This window comes from Rhagoletis pomonella, unplaced genomic scaffold (genome assembly GCF_013731165.1).
Source record: "Rhagoletis pomonella isolate Grant_MI unplaced genomic scaffold, Rhpom_1.0 Rhpom_scaffold_00004, whole genome shotgun sequence".
In the NCBI taxonomy this organism is placed as follows: Eukaryota; Metazoa; Arthropoda; class Insecta; order Diptera; family Tephritidae; genus Rhagoletis; species Rhagoletis pomonella.
Window position 1 is genome coordinate 69,860,625 of NW_023458558.1, and position 20,166 is coordinate 69,880,790.

General features: G+C 34.8%; 1 protein-coding gene across 4 annotated transcripts in view; it reads right to left on the reverse strand.

The window, feature by feature from the left end:
* LOC118738046 overlaps positions 1–20,166 on the reverse strand; it is a 76,569-nt gene that overhangs the window by 11,759 nt on the left and 44,644 nt on the right. For 3 of the 4 annotated variants that reach the window (XM_036468943.1, XM_036468942.1, XM_036468941.1), the window contains 3 exons: positions 5,392–5,715; positions 5,027–5,204; positions 4,804–4,907 (listed from right to left, as the gene is read on the reverse strand). In XM_036468943.1, coding sequence (XP_036324836.1) covers positions 4,804–4,907; positions 5,027–5,204; positions 5,392–5,715 — 606 coding nt within the window. The remainder of the gene's footprint in view (positions 1–4,803; positions 4,908–5,026; positions 5,205–5,391; positions 5,716–20,166) is intronic. The other variant, XM_036468944.1, reaches the window with a different exon arrangement.

Sequence of the window (20,166 nt, forward strand, 5' to 3'; positions counted from 1 at the left end):
ATTCATTAATCAACAAACAGTAAGTTCACAGACTGTGTAGCAAAATTATATTAGGCTTAACATTATCAATAAACAATAATTAGTAAAGTAAAACTATGTTAAGTGTCTTATGAGCAGGCTCTTAAAAGTAAACTTGGTATAGCAAAAGTCAAATCCCAAAGAAAAAGAAAAATCATTTAATTCCGAAAGTGTCCGTCTTATAGGAGCATTCATCGCATAAACTGTTCTAGCAAAACTCACATAAAACATCTCGTTACAACGAAGGATCCGTGAAGGTACATTAAAGCTAATTTTCATGAATAGGTATGAGCAATCGATTAAGCCATTAATAATATCATAAACAACGCACATCGACAGCAGTGAACGTCTCGATTCTAGTGACATGAGACTTATGAGCAAACAACGAGAACTATAGGGTGGGATCGGTTCCAGAAAGTTCAACCGCCGCAGGGCGAAACGTACGAAAGCCCTCTGGACCGACTCCAATCTCCTAATATGAACGGCATGAAAAGGCCTCCAGATAAATACTGCATATTCTAACTTCGACCGAACTAGAGACGTGTACAATACTTTTAAAGTGTATGGGTCAGAAAACGACGAACAGTTACGCCGAATAAAAGCCAACATAGCATACGCCTTAGAAACAACAAAATTTATGTGAGTGGTAAAGCTGAGTTTGGGGTCAAAGTAAACACCAAGGTCTTTAAATTCATCAACCTTTTTTAGCGCAACATTCGAAAGACGATACGATGTTGGGAGATTGTAAACGAGTCTACCATAAGAGGTATAGTGACACTTAGCAATGTTAAGAAATAGGCGATTACGTTCGCACCACTGGAACAAGTTGTCAAGCTCGCCCTGTAGGACGAAAGAATCTTCTAAGGACTTAATTTCAGAATAAATTTTTAAGTCATCCGCGTAGAGAAGAAACTTACATTTTGAGAAGCAAGAGGAAATATCATTAATAAACAGAATAAACAGCAAGGGACCGAGGACGCTTCCCTGGGGAACCCCAGAGGAAGCTACGAAAGAATAAGAAGACGCACCGTCGAGGCGAACGACACAACGTCTGTTGTTTAAATAGGATGAGATCCACCTCAATAATAGAGAGTGGAATCCTAGTATTTCCAGTTTAGCTAAAAGAACTCTATGGGATACTCTGTCAAAGGCCTTCGAAAAGTCCGTGTAAACCGCATCAATCTGAAAACCATTTTGAAAAGAATCCAGGCAATCTTCGGTGAACACTGCTAAATTAGTTAGGGTAGATCTACCCGGAACAAATCCATGCTGTTGAGGACAAAGCAAGTGTTTTACCTCAAAATATATTTTCTCCTTAATTATACACTCAAACAATTTCGACACGGTGGTTAGTTTGGAAATCGGCCTATAATTTTCAATGTTGCTTTTATTGCCGCTCTTGAAGATAGGCGTGATAAAAGTTAATTTCCAAGCATCTATAAAAATGCCAGAAGACAGAGACTTATTAAAAATATGCAGTAACGGAGCAATCAGAGAAGAGCAATTTTTCAATAACACAGCAGAAACACCATCAGCGTCAGTTGTAGTTGACATCTTAAGCTGCTTAATGCCATTAGCAATATCTAGTTCTGTCAAGCTTAACTTTCCAAAGTTGATGGAAGTAGCAAAACTTGACAGAATCTCATCGGGAATGACATCACTAGCGTTGTCTGAGATATAATTCGCGGAAAAATAATTTGCAAACAGATTAGATGCATCAGATAAGGAGTTAGCTGAAACCCCCCTAAGATGCACAGATGTAGGTATATCAGAACATTTTTTCTTTGATTTAATGTAATTCCAAAAAGATTTAGGGTTACATTTAATGTTACCTTCAACTCTTCGAGTATAACGGCGATATAGCAACCTATTGAGCTTATTGAACTTAGCTCGATAATATATAAAACGCCTGCGAATTATTCTTTAAATTCTTCACTCGTTTAAGCTCTTTTGAAAACCACGGTCTTTTATTGGTTTTTGTACTAAGCCTTGGGATGTGACTTATGCAAATATCAAGTATTGTTGTCTTAAAAATATCGTAGCAGCCAGTAACATCCAAGTTTCCCAAAAGCCCAGGCCAGTCCAAATCAAACAAGGTATTCAGATCAAAAAAGTTACAGCGAGAATAGTTAAACGCAACTGGCTGCAAGCCAGATGGTAATTCAAAATATTGATAAAATTCTACTTCCAAGACCAACGGATTATGATGTTGATTTGGGGGTGAAATGAAACTAGCTGCCTGCGAGAGCTTATAGTTTGTATTATAGCTTACAAAAATTAGATCTAATAATCTATTTAATACATTAAAAACATTATTCACTTGTAGTAATTCAATACATTGCAAACTATCAACTAAATAGCATTCAGAAAAAGTAGTAACATTGGCCGGCGTAAGAAAGGTATTACCATCCAAACATCTCCAGGAAACATTACCCAAATTAAAATCGCCAAAAATACAAAGTTGATTGTCGCCAATAATATCTTGAACAGACAAAATGTTGTCGACATGCGCCTTGTAAATATCATCAGAGCTACCAGGTGGAACATAAGACAAGCAAATGAACAGCAATCCACAGGCGCCATTCAACTTAATACACAGTTGATCGAGCAAGGAATCGGGATTGTTCAGCTGAAGAAACGAAGCACGAAGGTACTTGCGTACAGCTACCAGTATTGCTTTCGCTCTCATTGGAAATTTTGAGTACAGGCAAATTAGCATCAGCAGTAGCAGTATCAGTGTTAGCATTGTTATTATTGTTATTTTTATGCACATTAGAGCTTGATTGCTCATTATTTAACTTGTTAGCACTAGCGCGGGTGGGCCGCCTTTGTACACTGTTTTGCCAAGCAACAACATTGTCACCGGCTTTGGCTTTTGTTGTTAGTCGTGTAACCCGCTTATTTTCACTTGCATTGGGAGCCAGGGGAATAGCTCCATCACCCACAGAGTCAACGAACTCTGATAAAACACTTTTTATTTTTTCTAAATCAGCAATCGCGATCAAGACTTTATCTTTAACTGCACGGGTGACACTACAATTAGCACAAAGAGACATTTTGCACACAAAAAAAGCAATAAAAAGCAGTAAAAATGCAATTTAAACGGAGCAGAGAAAAAACACGTCCGCTATATATATCTATATATAACCAGCCAGTAAAATCATCGTAAACGAACCCCAAACTGAATATTTTCTCGAAGAAAAACCGGCTAAAATGTCGTTTATGATAGCCGTTTAAGATTCGTTTTCGAGTACTTTATCGCTTGAAATTGTCGATCGCCTATGAACAGTCGTAAACGGATCGAAAAAGCATTCGTATGCGAATATTATATATTATAAAATATTGTGGTTCAAGAAAATTTTCCAACAGAATGAAAGTTTTTTCTTGTGCTGACAAATAACTACAAGCCTCTTTATTTTATTTTGTTTTTGCTCTATCGTTTACGAGTTTTTCTCTAAGTTTCCGCCGATCGAGAACCCCTCGTGAAACATAATGCTCGTAAAATGTACGTTTTCTTGCTGGGTGGGTATATTTTTGTAGACACATATAAAACTACTCAAATTTCAAATAAGTTTAATATAAAGCGAAAAAATCAATCCAAAATTGACACCAATACAAGTGGCATACATGTGCATGGTTGAGCATGGAAATACCTCCTAAATGTATGCTTTAATATTGACACTGAATTAAATAAATGTGCTAGTCAGCGTATTAGGCTTTGGCAGCCCTATTCTTACAACACTGGCAAAATTCATAGTATGACTATTGTCACTAACACAAATAAAAACACAATATAAACATTGTGCCTCATGCGTAAGAAGTGAGCTTAAGCTCCGACTCGATTTTCATAACAAATTCTTAAGTCTGACCCCACTCCATCAAGGCAAATGTACAATAACAATGACAACTTTGACCAGTGGAGAGTCTAAAATAAATTTGCGGCATATGTAGTATTAGGCGTAGCAGTGAAGACAATAGTCAGCCGTTGAGTTTTTTCATTGGCTTGGGAATACGGCTGCAAGATTTAAACAATGAAGAAGATAAACTTGAATGTGTAGAAGAAGAAAGGGATAAAGGTACAAATTAAAATAAAAGTAAAGAAACTCAAGTTTAAATCTTTAATATAATGACAAATGTGGGGGTGAGAAAATAATTGTTATAAAGATCAGGACAAAGGAAAAGGAAAAGATAAAGATAAAAATGAAAAGATAAAGAACGATAAAGACAAAGGCAGAGGCGGAAATATTCATAGAGATAGAGAAAATGATAAAACTGAGGAGTGAGATTTATTATGTTATGCAAGGTTTTGTAACGTTATGTTTCCCTTCATTTCTGTCATCTTTCACTCAACTCTCCTTAATGTTAGTGTTTGAATTTCAACCGCTAAGCGAACACTTTCATCTTTGTCTTTATCTTTACATATCTTGAATTTGTATATCTTTTCTTAATCCTTCTCTTCATCTACCTATTCAACTTTACCTTCATCCTTGTGTGAACCTTTATCTAAATCTTGTTCTTAAACCGCAGCTTAGCAACTTTCATTGATTCAGTAATGATATGTACATGTTTGGCGTTTGTATTATTGACTTCTGAATTGATTTTTTAGCTTTATATTAAAGAAAATATATTGATATTTAATAATAATTTTTATTCCTTCCTCCAGCATCAAAATAATTTTAGAATTATGTATAATTCTTTATATTTTAGCCTTAAATGGATGCAGGTTAAACACGTTTTGCATATTTATATATCACATAAATATTTCTATAAAAGTATTTCACTCACCTTCAACTGCATTCCTTCATTAGGGCTATTTTCCTCTGCGCCTTGCTTCAAGCCGCTAAGGAAACGTGCGAACACAGTGCGCCTTTTATTCCGATTGCGTCCCTCTGTTTTCAAGCAGATGAATTGTATTTCAATTAATCGCATATTCATTTAACATTTTTCAATCTCAACAGGAGTAGAACCTATTTTTCCAAACATTACAACAAGTATTTTCATTTCCTACCTGTTGCCGAGAATTCATAAAAGAAATTCCGCCTGGCGCCCGGATAACTGTGTTGCATGCCATTCAGGTTAACCGCCGATTTCGAATCAATTGCACTTCGGGCCATGCGATTTGCCAAATCGTTTTGTGTATAGCTGTATATTTCATTCTCCTCACGATTCGTAAGGCAACTAGATGGCTTCAGATACCAAAAAATATACCAAAAATAGTGTTAGTTGAAATAAAAAATGGCCAACATAAACGCAACAACATGATTTGATAGAGTGCATGCAATAAAAATGAAGAACGAAAATTTCAATTTAAGTTTGCAATGTGAACAACGCCGACCGACAACAGCCTCTAGCACCTACACGGCGTATACGTACCGAATACTTCCCTGGCACATACAATGGTTGGCTGTGACTTGTTGGCAAGGTTGATTGATTTGCGATATTGCCGCCAATCATACCGAATCCAACACCTACACCGCCACCACCGCCCATCATGCTAGACATGACGCTGACACCACCACCACTGCTGCTGCCACCCGCTCGCCTTGACAACGTGTGCCCTGTCGAGATGCGCACATGCCGTTCCTTCCACTTGGAGACGCGTACCTCTTCAATTGCGTCCAACACGTCCTCGTACGGCATATTAATCTGTTTGCTATAGTGAGCGGCAAGGCCTTCCAAATAGCCACGTTTGCCCTCCTGCAACAAGAGAAACATGTATAAGAAGCAGTATGAGAAAAAATCTCCTAAAAGCTACTGAGCTGATGTAAAATTCATCGAATGCAAGTAGCATAGGCTTACAGTAATAAAAATTGCAGCATTGCAACACATTACAAGCGCATAAATTTCAATTGAAGAGGCACGAGAAAGAGAGCAATGCGCCAAGGCAGGTTGGGCAGCAGCGGATGAATATAAATGAAACGGCTCCAAATTGTGGTAATTTATCAACAAAATTACTTTTGAAATAAAAAAAAGTTGTCGATTTTAGAAGAGAATTTGTCACTGCCACAGCAATATTTTAGATATCAACATAAGCTCTTCAGTAATTAACAGTCACATAGCAAACTTTCGACATCAGCAAGTCACTCCCCGCGCACATATTTTTAATTCCCTAACTGTCGTCGGCAGTCAAAGTGTTAATATCTTCCGGTTATTAGTAAAGAGCTCCCACTGCAGCCAAGTGAAGCAAACACGCTTATGTGCGTACTCATACTTGGTTATACCTATCCATACTTGAGTTGAATATGGGTGCCTATATTATAAAAGAAAACTAAGCCTCTTCATCAAAATAAAACAGCAGGCAGGTGCGGTGATGCTCGATGAGTCATCATCGCCAGCTTCGAGCTACTTACAGCGTCTGAGCCGCTGCAGAACCATTGCACCCACTCTTAGTTCTGCAGACAAACACCACCACTTACCCATTCAACTTGACATTGAGCACAGGGTTGCCACATTGGTAAATTGTTACCACAATTGGTAGAAAAAATTTAGATTGGTAAAAAGTTCGAAATTTAGACAACATTTTTTTGAATTTTTTCAAATCTTGTATATAGCCTAAATTACGGTGACCATAATTAACCAACGTAAAATAAAGGACTTTTTTCAAAATGATTTGGGAATACATACATACAACTTGTATGATAAAAGTATCTTACCCATATCGTAATTTTAATCAAGTATTTACCAGTTAATTATATTATTTAATTGTCGAAGTTCCAATGCCCTAGCGAAAAATTAAGCCAAATCATTTTCAAGGACTACGACGATGCCAGCACACAGTGGTTCAAAATTGGAATTTAATGTTCATAATCCACCGGAGCCTTCATTTTTCACCCAATTTTTACTTAAAACCAAAAAAGTATTTATATTGGTGAACATTTTTTTATAACATTTCAAATTATTTGTGTATTTTTTTTTTTTTGGGGAGAACCATACAATTGTTATACCCGAGCGCACTTGTACACAAGGGTGTATTAATTTTGTTCACATAACGGTTGTTTGTAACAGCCAGAACGAATCGAGATAGATATAGACAAATGTATACATAAATGCTTAGAATAAATAGAGAAATCGATTAAGCCATGTCTGTCTGTCCGTCCGTCCATGTACACGATAACTCGAGCAAAAGTTGAGATATCTCAACGAAATTTGTAGGTAGGTTGGTATTGAAAATGGGGGAAATCGGACTGTAACCACACCCACTTCCCATATAACGGTAATTTCAAAAAATACGAAAACTGCGATATTTTAGTAACTACTGAAGATAATTCGTTCAAAATTGATATTTACAATAATTTTCAGACGGAAAATAAGAATATTATAAATTTTTGGGAAATGGGTGTAGCCACGCCTACTTATGGATACATGTGTATATCTTGGTAACCGTTGCACCAATTTCTTCCAAACTTGGCACAGTTGTTGGCCTTGGTGCAGCATACTAAATGGCGGAAAATTTAAAAAATCGGACAATAACCACGCTCATATCCCATATAACGGTAATTTAGAGAAATACAAAATCTTCGATAAATCAGTAAATATTAAAGCTAATTTATTCAAAATGTATGCTTCCAACAATTCTTTACCAAGAAATACGTTTATGGTAAAATTTTGGAAAATGGGCGTGGCACCGGCCACTTATGATCACATATATGTATATCGGTAACCGTTCTACCAATTTGTATCAAACTCGGTATTTTTATTGTGCTTGCCACATAAAAGCAAAACGATGAAAATTATTGAAATCGGACTAAAATTACGGCCGCTTTTCATATAACGGTAAATTTCAGAAATGCTTGAAACTGCAATATTTCGAAATTTAAGGACGCTAATTTACTGAAAATTGATACACCCCGGCTTACCATCTAGCGGTAGCTTTCGGAAAGGTGAAAAAACATATATTTAATACTTGCGCCGGGTATTTAATGTTCGGCTCCACCCGAACTTAGACTTTCTTACTTGTTTTTAACTAGTTTTTTTTTATGTAACATTTATTAACTGGAACTGGAAAATGCATTTTCTTCAAAATTAATACTTTATCTGCATTTTGCACTAAAAAATTTAATATAATCAAATAAAAGTTCAGAATTCAGGCTCAACTGGTCTCGTGTAAATATCGTAAGCATTCATAAAAAAAAATTAAAATTAATCATATTAAGTGAAAAATTAAGGATCCAGTGAATTACGAACATTAAATGCCAGTTTTTAACCACTGTGCAGTAGGGGATTTATTGTTCTCTTTCAGTGGAACTGGAAACTCAGCGTACAACACGATCCTGGGTACAACTTTTCCTGTACTTTATAGATTGTACAAAGATTACGGATTAAAGAGAAACCCTTAAGTGGAGTGCGAAACAAACTGGCGAAGGTTTTCATTATATTTTATAAGGGACAGTTTTATTTTTTCATATTCTGGGTTTAAAAATTTATCTCTGAAAAATGCAGAGCCGATTTAAAGGACAGTTTAAGGAATAAAGGACTGAAGGCGTCCTTTATTTTGAAAAAAAATTATAAAGGACAGGGGTTAAAATAAAGGACTGTCCTTTTAAGTAAAGCCGTAGCCTAAATCCTTGATTTTAATGTGTTTGGTTAAAGCGGCAACAATATTTTTATACAAAAAAATATTTACTTAGAAAATACTGTGAATATTAAAAAAAAATCACCAAGCCGTTTCTTAGTCACTTTATTTGTCTAAAATAACACCAGTTGAAGTTTTTTCATATCACGAACTTTTGTTGTTGCCTTTAGTTTCATCACTTTCAACAATTTTAATTTTTTTTTTTTTTTATTAAAATAACGAAAGAATTTTGTTTTATTTAAAAACGATGCTAGTAGATATTTTCCATGTTTGGTAGATTTATTTCAAGTGGATGGTAACTTTTTTTTTCGTCGATGGCAACCCTGATTGCGCAGCCCCATGGCCTTATCATTTTGTACTCACTGCATTGCCGAATGCTGAATTCCCAAACATTCGGGCGAAATGCAGGCGAGTAAAATGTCTGTGACGCGTTTGCACCTTTTGGGGACTAATATTCTCCAGACTGACGGTAGTTGTCTATGCAAATGTAGTGCGCTTATATATGTATATGTTTCTATGTAGATGGTTTGTATGTGTCTATTGTGGTTTTGTGAATTTCTTGAAGAGCAATTAGTTGCGTCGCGCCAGAGTGCTCTGGCGACAAAATGCATAAGCCGCTAGTCAATTTAATGCAGACGCATTAGAGATAAACATGCATATGCATATATACACATATGTAATTATGTATGTTTATTGCTAATGAAGAGAGGACATATTGATGCTAGTTTTCAACTAAGTTGCGTAAGTTAGACTTTTTCTGCTAGCGCGGTTTAGAAATAAAAGTGAATGATGGTTTGTTTTTTGACGTTTTTGAATGAACCCTTTCTCTGTGAAAGGTTCAATTTAAATAAATTTCAAAGATCAGTATTTAAGAATGCAACCTCAACATTTTATTAAGTTAGATTACAAAGCATGCTTATTTTCGGAGCAGTCGACCTTAATTTCTATACTACTATTCGTTGGGAAATAGTATCTAAAATACTCCATTTTAGTAATTCTTTTTATGGCGACTTTTAAAGAACTTGGTGTTTTCAGAACGATGATAATATTTAAAATTGCTGGATTTGTATAATTTTTGTCCTCAAAATCTAAAGAAATAAAAGATATGGTGGTTATCAATGGAAAAAGACGTTCCCAAAAATCGTACGGAAAGGCGATTTTCTATATTAAATAACTTTTGCTGCATTGTCATAATATCGAGCCAAATAAGCTACTGATTCACTAGAATACAGTCGCTGCATGGTTAAATTACGATTTCGCTTATATTATCGATATTTATATGTTTTGATTTATTTAAAAAATCATTTACAGTCTTATAGGAAATTGCCTTATTTTACTGCCTTTACTTTTTTTAAAGTTACTATATTTGTCCAAGCTATGTGGAGCTGCCGATACAAACATATATTCAGGGTTACAAGCCTGTAATTATACACTTTTCTACATTTCATTTGAAATAGTATGCACCAACGGATTAAAATTAGTAAATAATTAGTACCTTTTCTACTACATTAAAATGCGTAACCGGAATAATCCTACCGAAAAAGTGAGGTTAAGTTATTGATAACACCTTGTTATTATTACACCGTGGATCGGATTAAAACCAAATCAGAATGGGACCACCTGTGGGGTAACACCTTTCCTTTAAACAAAGAATTATAGAAATCGGTTAACGTGGTCCAAAGTTATGCGGCAAAATACATAAAAAATAAAATAATAAAAAATAATAATATTCCAATGAATTGATAGCCTTTCTCCTTTTTGTGAAATTGGTTAAAAAGTAGTATTTACATATGCAAATGCATATCGTGTAAGTGCGCTTAAGTAAACTTAAATCTAACATATTGCACTATGGAGGAGCTAGTTCACGGGTGTGTGAATATCTACTCTGGCTAGATGCTTTAGGAATATTTCTGCATCAAAAAGAAAATTTGGAAAAAAAATGTCGCTTACATTATTTTGGCGGTTAGGGCTCGATATTTACAAGAAATCAATGTACAGTTGGTATACCACAATAATCAATTTCAATGACACTTCTTTTTGAAACCTATAATAAATGCTCAAAAATTTGATTCATCTTGTTCCTCATTTTTTCTAAAACAAAAAAAAACAAATAAAAGTATATAACAAATGACTAATGGTGATTTCCTTTTTTCCAAAAAATGCTGTCCTCCCCCGGAGCAAAATGTGTTAGATGTTACACTGAACCCTGCAAGAAGGCATGTCTTTGCCTTCTTGTCCTTGCCTAGCTCACGCATTTCATAATGTTGTCGTTTTAAACAACCATCTGATTTTCAGGGCAACCACCTCCCCTAACAAAGCTTCACAGGGCAGAGAATGAACCCTACAGGAGTGTGACATTTTAAGAAAAGAATAAAAAATTTTCTCACCCTTTGCCTTTAATTAAGGATCGAACACTAAACGAGAAAGGGGCAACCAAAGGGGACATTTTTTGGTAGAAGTGAGCATCAAGTCAAGGTGCAGCAATTGTATTTTCAGAGATAGTAGTCCATATTTCTAGCTTTAATTTAAGCGAGTAAGGTTCTATCACCTTTTTTTTGCTAGAGCTTCTAAAATAATGCAAAAAACGCGAGTTTTTGTCACTTTGACCTCGTTTTTATCAAAATCTGGACCTGATGGATTCGCTTACGGATCAGCACAAAAAAGTCCATAAAAGACACCTTCAACATTTGCCGCACCAAAATTTTTTTCTATTTTTGTTGGGCTGTGTTATCCATTAAAAATGAGAAAAAAACACAGATTTTCGTTTTTATACATAAATATTTCCTTATGTTGTCCATAATACCTTTCGCTCCCCTATTTAGTTATAGTTTTGCAAAATAATTCATAATTCATAATAGCTTTTCTCAATATTCATCGCAATCTGGAAGTTAATTAAATGTTTTAAACGAATTTTTATTTATACCTCGGTGGATTGTATGCGACTTTTCTTTGGGTTGTGCTAAATTATATCAACAATTAAATGCAAAATGCTGAATACTTTAAATAAAACAATGATATTCTTGGTTGTTACGAATGACTTTACATAATAATTATCCTTCAAAAAACTCTTAGATCTATACCAGCATGCTTTCCGACGTATACATTTTAGAGGTGCCGACACCCTAATAAAGGGATTAGCTCTCAAAATTCTCAAGTCAAAAATTCATTAGATTGCGTCTGTATGGCCTTTTAAATAAATATAAATAATCATTATTTTTAAGTGGGAAATAAAACTCAATAATAATTTTTGTCTCTGAGCGAAAAAAAAGAAATCATAAAATACTCATTATTTGTGAACGAAAAAATAAAAATCAAATAGTAATTATCATGATAAAAATATAGTAAGGTAGAAACGCTGAGAGTCACTTTTAAAATTCTTGACGTTTCCAAACAATTTAATTTTTAAATTTACTCACAAACTCACACACACACATTTTCATTTTCTATCTCAAGCAACAACAATTTCGAACAATTTCAATTTTTTAATTTCTCTTTTATATGATTTTAAAATGTTGGCAAACTTCAAAAAAAAATCATGGCCGACAAATTGAGAGAACGGTTATACCTTGCTATGTTTTTATCATGGTAATTATTTCTTCAAAATATGTACATAACTGCAAGCTATTACCCTAAATTTCTTTCGTCTGATTCCAATATATATGGTGATAGTTATTTCAGTCACCAAATTTCCTAAATTAAAATGGAATTTAATTTTTTAAACAGGTGGCAACCCTCCTAGATGTAATTAAGAAATCCACATTTTAAAACCCCTTTCGATTGATACCCACCTTTTAATAACTCATTTGACTTAATAAATAATTTGTATTAAAAGTTACCAACTGTAACTCTTTTCAAAAAATTAGACCCTTATTACGCATTTAAAGGACAAGGCATTTAATGTGCTTTCTCATTTTTGAAAATCGAAAGAATGGTGCAGATCTTATGGCATTAACAATACATAAAAAAATGATTTGATGCATCTGCCAAAACCACATTATTTTGTAAAGTGCATAAAAGTGGCATTATTTTATTTTATTTTTCAACAGATAAGAGACCATACTTTTGATTTATGGAATAAAAAAAAACATGATTGGGAATACAACTTTTTTCAGCCGAGTATATGACCACGCATTATAAAACCAAAGGGGACCTATATTGCAAATGGGTTAATACAAGAAAAAATTAAGCAAAAATAAAACCGACTTCAATTATCATATAAAAATTGGAGATTACCGTTAATTTAATTTGAAATTCTTAACAACAATTTAAAACACAACTGCTTTTAAGTTGTTTAATAACAATTCTTTGAGGTTTCTTAAAAGATTTTGATCCAGTATCAAAGTATAACGGGAGCATTTGTTAACTGATAGATTTTGTTGATTGAAAAAAATATATTTCTCTTTCATATGCATATCAGATTACGAATACGATGGCATATATAACTCAGATGTTTCTTAAGTCGACTTAGGCGGTTATTGCTTATGACCACAGATATATTTCACAGCCAATTTTATAGCACTTTTTGCTTATAAACATTAAACATATTTCTCTCTAATATATTGCATATCTTGTATACATACAAAAATTGGCTTACCCTAAATATTAAAATTGGCTAAAAAATGTGTATGAGTCATTCCATATCAAAATGTCTGTTAATACAAAAAATCGTCACGTACCCATTCTAGCAAAGAAAAATCGTTTAAGTCAATACCTCCGAATAATGGCAACGTCTTAAAATTACGTGTTTTTTACTTATTTTTTATGAACTTTAATCTACCCTAGCATTTTGACGCTTTAGAGTAAGCAGCTTATGTTACTCAGGAATTAAGTGCGCTTATCATAGACGAAACACAGCTAATAGTCGACCCGACCAGCTCACTCCTTATAAAAAAACTTTGCTTGAGGCTGCCAAATTTTTAAAATTCACAATACTCAGGTTGCGAAATAAACGTGTTGCCAGCTGGATATAAATATGAAACTTACGGACTCTATAGTTCATATCTTTAATTTCAAGCGGCCGTACCGCTCGTTTTGTTGGTTTTATGGCTAGTACATGTGCAGGTGATTATTGTATAGCAAAACTGGCCTATTTTTTATTTTAAAATCTTAAAAATTTTCGAAAATTCTCATAACCACGGCGATCGATACATCAACCTTATGTAGAATTTTCCGCTGAATCCAATATAAATATATTGTGCAAATGGAAGGGTTTTCAAAATATTTCAAATTTTCGCTCGATTTGTTGTTTTTATGTTAAGTACATGGCAAGTGGTTTTTATATAGGGAAAGTTGACATAATTTAATAATATTACATCGATGTACTTGATTATTTCTGTAAATAGAGATTATATCTTACCTAAGATAAAAAAAAGAATTGTACATAGCTCCTGGGCACCAAAACCACTGCTGGCCAATGTTATCTAACCATTACTAATGCAGTATATAAAGTTTTCCTCAAATATCACCTGCATAGCAAGTGCAATCCCACATACACCCATGTAAATAAATATGCTTAAAAATATAGTAATATAATAGTGGAAATGATGATATGTGCATTCATTCCTTTATCTGTGTCAGTGGATCAAGCGCTTAGAAATATGCATGCATCTCCATATGTACATACATAAATACGTACTTAGCAAACCCAATGTATGTATGTATATTAGAATGATCCAAAATAACTAAAAAATAAAATAATGATGTAAATAACATGTAAAAAAATGGTTTCCATTGATAATTTTATAACTATTGAACAGTTTGAAATAAAACTGGTTTCTTGACACATTCTTATAGGGCATTAAATTCCCTAAAAACCATGCTAAAGTTGATTATCTAGACTCAAAACTGTATATACTTACGGGCTATGAAAGTCGAAAAAAGCAGAAATATACAGGTTTAGGACTTTATGATTTGACATTTTCATGCTAAATGAAAAAACTTTTACTAAAATGATACAAAATGTGTAGAAAATGTTATTTGGAAACTAAATTTGGCAGAGAAGTGAGAGTGTTTTACTGCTTTTTTAAACATTAATAGTCTTTTTAATTTATAATAAAATTATGTTACTTGAAATATAAATTGCTTTTGTCCTTCGTCAAAGTTCGATTACAATTTTGTATCAACGCTATACCTCGTTCAGCAATATCATTGACATATTTAATATTCTAAGACATCCAACTTCAGGGTAATTTTTTAGAGGATTTAATGCTCTACAAGAATATGCCAAAATTTTTACCTCAAACATTTCAATAAAATTTGTACATGTTATTTTCATAGAAAATTTCAAATGCTCACCTACACCTTTTAAAATTGAAAATAAAATTTTTCCAAAGGGAAGGTTGGATTTTTTTTGTTGGTTCGCCCTAATGTAAACACACATGTGCTTGAGAACAATATTTACTGAAAACACTTGCATTGCAACGTCGTTGTATTTATCTAAATGCTGGAAAAGTGAATTTCTTCACAATTTTGGTCCGTTTTAAAGTCACATATTCGATCGAAACGGCAGACGCTTCTCCCCATCAGCACCATGCACCACCATCCACCCAGGCAGTACTGTCGTGTGAAGTCGTCTAAGTAAAGTCATCAAAAACGCATTTTGCTTGCAACTTTTCTTTCCAACAGCCCTCTGTCCGCCTTTCCTGCCCCTGGATCTAGCAAAACCATTTGATGCAGTACTTCCGCCAAGGCTTGCGTGCACGCACACTTTTCTGTGCAACACGTTGCTGCAGCCTCTGCTACTTAGGCTTCCTCTGCATCCGCTCTGCCAGAAAACGTAATTGAGACGTGTTACTATATTTAGTGTTGTACACGCTTGTTTGGATTCTCACCATGTACTTCACTCATCCATCTATCTTGCTCCTGCAATTTCTTGAATGCTAAAGTCGTTGCCTTTGGAAGGCTCGGAAAGGGGTAGCATCCAGCGATATAATAAGATAACCTCTCACGTTCGACATTTTTGAAAATTATTATTTCAGCTGAGGCAATATGACGACCAACTCCTACTAGAGTGCACAGCTAATGGCGGTGCAATGCGTTTGGCACTTAGGCCCATTGTCGCTACATCGCGAATGTGTACATCTACATACATACTTATGTAGTAGTGTTGGTGCGAAGAAGCAACCGTGTACACGCTTACCGACACCCAAAGACGGTACGAATATGAGTACCTGTAATTAGCACCTCACGCTGCATGTGGTTGCATTAATTTGAGTACATAAATGCATATTTATGTAGGCAAGCATTTTTGCAAGGCATGCATCTCGAAGAAGTTTTCAAAGTCTGTTCGTAAGTTTAGACAACGATTGCACAGCTGCCTGAAAGTCTTGTTTATAGATAACTCGCTTGTTTTTTACCACTTAACACCAATCCTTTCTGCTGACGGTGATGTTACATAAGATTGCCGGACGTACCCCATTGGGGGGGATATACCCCATTTTGACTTTTTGACGGCAGGCGATAAGTTGAATCAAAGTTGAACGAAAAGTAGCATTTTTATTTGAAAGCAGTCTTATGCCATATTTGCCCAGTGGGAAAATGGGAATGCGTTACCTTTTTCTTCCAAGAAAAGATTAAGAATTACGGCTGAAAGAAAAGATGCATCGCAATGTAAGCGAGCGAATGATGTGTAGCTTTGAAGCCTCTAACAAAACGAAAACTCAAATATGTTTTTTGTTCCCGTTATCCCAACAGCTGCTGTAGCCGAATGGATGCGTGTTCGACTGCGGTGTTTTTGGTCACGGGTTCAAAACTTGTCGCGCGGTCTTTATTTATTATTTTTATTTTTTTATTCTGTTTAGAGGTTATATTTCTAGTTTCGTAAAGCGACATGCGACACATTACTTTCATATGACTTCGCTGTGGACAAATTCTTGCATCTTTTCGGGCGTAAGATACAGGGGCTATACATTACTTTTTGCATTCTCAGACATTACCTTTTCCCACTGGGTAAGGCTAAATATGTATACATATCTATATATATGTAAATATATTTTTTATGTACATGCACTGGCGATCAAAACTGATTTAATGGTAATTTTTTTTAATATCTACGATGTTTTTCAAGTTAATTGCTTTATTATTTTTTATAAAAATACTTTTCATGCCTTGAACAAAACCATAAAATGTATTCAAACTTTTCAGACTTAAAGAAAAAGTGCAAGAAATTTTCATAAAAAATTTGAGTTCAGAGTTGATTGAGTTTTGTTGATTGCATTTAGTTTTATTTTTCCCCCGAAAAATACAACTTTTTGTTTCTTGTTCTTATCTGTACCCCTTTCGGCATTTTAGGTCTGGCAACCCTAATGTTGCTGCGTCAAAAAAGCATACGACACAAACAAACTTAAGACGTTAACACGTTCGCGACATCATGTACAATTTGTAGTACACTGTACGTTTTATATTTAATCCTAATAAAAACGCTTCTGCTGCGCAAGAAGCTAGGAAGAAAAGATACAGTTTTTCGTATACATAGGTGGTACATGATCTGTGGTAGATTCGGTTCTAAGTTGGATAATTTTTGAATTTATTCTATTCTATTCTGCACTGGCCACTCTTGTAGCCGTAATATTTTGTTACCATTTTATAACCAAAATGATGTCCAGTAAAAACCTAAATACCTGGAATTAATAGGTGAGAATAGTAACAAATAAGCAGTATTAATTTGTACTGGAACCTTAAAATTTTTACTCGAAAATTGTATAATAACCAAACAAATTTGCAAGAGAGCACTGAATCGAGAGCGCAAAAATACGGGAGAGCCGCAAATTTTTGCTAGTGAAATTTTTACTAGCAGAAATTAGCTAGCAGAAGAAGAATTAATGTCAAAAGCTGTCATTTGTTGAATTGGTTAAGCATAAAAAAGTAAAATGAGTGGAAACTAAAATAATAATGATGTACCGGGCTGTATAAGTGCTTGTGTGTTTAAAACCGATTTATAAATAGTAAAATGTTTAGAGCACAATATCAAAACACAGTGCAAAAATGGTTCACTTGCAAGTTTTTCCTAGTTTTGTGTCCAATAACTTTTTCTGCTAGTTTTCTCTTCTTCTCAATTTCACGCTCTTTTTGGCATTTTGGAACATCTATTTGTTTTTGACTAACTCTAAAAAAAAAACGATTTTAAGGAATATTTTCAATATGCGTTAACACATCCGAAATCGGCAACGTCACAGTCGGATCGTCCTGAATGTGGTTCCGAAAATAATGCCTTTTTGTGTACTATTTCCTTCATCGTAAATTTGAAGTACATTTAATTTCTGTATGAAAGGTTAGGGTATTCTGTAGGTCGTGAAAACTTCACTGTTAAAATCAGCATTTTGTAATGCTATGACTTCGGCAAAAAAGCATGAACGAGAATAAAAAACTGTACAAAGCTCTTCAAACCAACAACAACCATCTCCTGCAAAATAGCCTTCTTAGTAAGTCTTCAATATAGTGATGTTGGCTATGTCTTCCATACAAAATAACCTAATAGCTTAAGTTTCGCGTCAAATAAAAGACGCCTAGTGATGAATTAAGGACTTCATGTTTTTGGAGCTATGTCTGAGTGGAAAAAAGTGCTACTATATATGCTATATCGATGCTAGTCCGACATGGGTCGTGAACGTGTTAATGGCGCGAACACTTCGGATGTGGGTATTGTTTCGAGTTAAACGCTGATAAGGCACGATTCAATTACTCCTGCATGTTCATTGTTTTTACGAACGTTTGTGTTTAGTTCCAAATATGTTTTTTTTTTGTTATTATGCACGTATGTATGTGAACATGTTATTTTAAAATTAAACATAAAATAAAATGTATTTATTTGTGAATGTTATTGGCTTATTAACATTTTATTTTTAATATTGTTATTGAGATTTGTACCACGATTATTTAATAGGAAACATGGAAAAAGCAACAGAGTCTAAGCGGTAGAAGTTATAGCAGCTATTTCGGAGTCCACCACATCTCCTCATCATCCAATCATAGATTAGAAGCTCGTACCGTGCGTATTGTATGAACGACTGAAGCCCACCGTCAGCGAACTGATTAAACCTTATCAGTGTGGCTTTAGTCCTGGCAAATCCATCATAGGCCAGGTATTTACAATACGCCAAACCCTGTAAAAAGACACGCGAGGATAGGATCGACACTCATGATCTATTTGTCGACTAAAAGGAGTTGCGTATACGCCGAGGTGTCTGAATTTTGCATCTCCGCGAAAGTGATCCGGATGTGTAAAATGACGTCAAGCAATACCAGCAGCTCCGTTAAAATTGGAAAAGACATCTCCGTTCGATAACAAACGAGGTTTCAGACAAGGTGACTCCCTTTCATGTGATTTCTTTAATCTGATGTTGGAGAAGATAATAAAAGCCGCAGAACTGAACCGCTCAGTAACATTTTTTTTTACAAGAGCGTGAGCTGGCGTATGTTGATGACATCGAATGGGTAATTTTCATACCCGCAACTAAACGTTAAATCGAACAAAATTATAAATTTAAGGTTTGAGAGACAGCGAACTCGATGACGTTAATGAGTGTTTCAAATTAAGAATTTATTAAAAATGCACATATTTATTTATTAGTTAAAATTTTAATATTTCAAATTCTTCTTCTTTTTCTGATAGTTTGACAGTTTTCGCAAACTCGCTCTGAAAATAATCCTGCGACGTTGGGCTAATGAGAAGCAAAAATTACTATCTCAAAGTGGCTCCCAAAAGCCCGTGAACCAACCAGAAAAATACAAATTAGGCACTTTCGTGGTACCATGATTTTTTTTTACAGAAAAATGGAAAAAATAACAAAGTCTAAGCGGTAGAAGTAATATCTGCTTTATCGAGATAACCACATCTCTTCATCAGACTTCTTTCTTTAGATTTCATAACGTATCGAACCCACATCATCGATGTCCAAAGTCAGTAATGCTAAGCGTAGAGCCAAGCACATCCCATTTGCTCTTGCTGCTTATCCATCTCCTTACTACGGTGTTTACATGAGGCGATTTTACAGCCAACTTTTAGTTGAAAGAAACAATCGCCTGGTGTGAACGGCCTTTCAACTTGTCGCTTGCAATGAAGTTGGGGGCAGCCAACTTTTGATTCAATTAATCACCTTTAAAAATGCCTGTAGAGTCGCCTCATGTGAACACCATTTATTCAACCTATTCATATCAAGTGCAGCTGAATCGGCGCTATTTAAACTTGACAGGGCAGTTGTCATTATTAATAATTGTATATTTCAGGCTCATCCTAAACTAAATATTTATTTGACATTGTTGGGTGCCTGGTCTGAGCCTCCTCTAGCGAAATGGTCAGATGGCATTAAGGACTGCGGATATCTCGGCTTGAAATATCGAGGCATGGAGATAAGTGAAGATTGTCCCCGTTGCCTTTGATATATATTTCAAATATTAACATTGCGTCAGTTTTGGAGCCATAAGTAAAGATTCTACATTGCATAGAGGTAAACAAGACAGTTGAAATTATCGCCAAAACCAGCGTAGAGCTTTCAGAGGATCAAATTAGTGAGGAACTTAGACCTCTGCAAGAAATATACAATCAATTGGACGAGCGCATGTGTGTACCATCTTGCAGC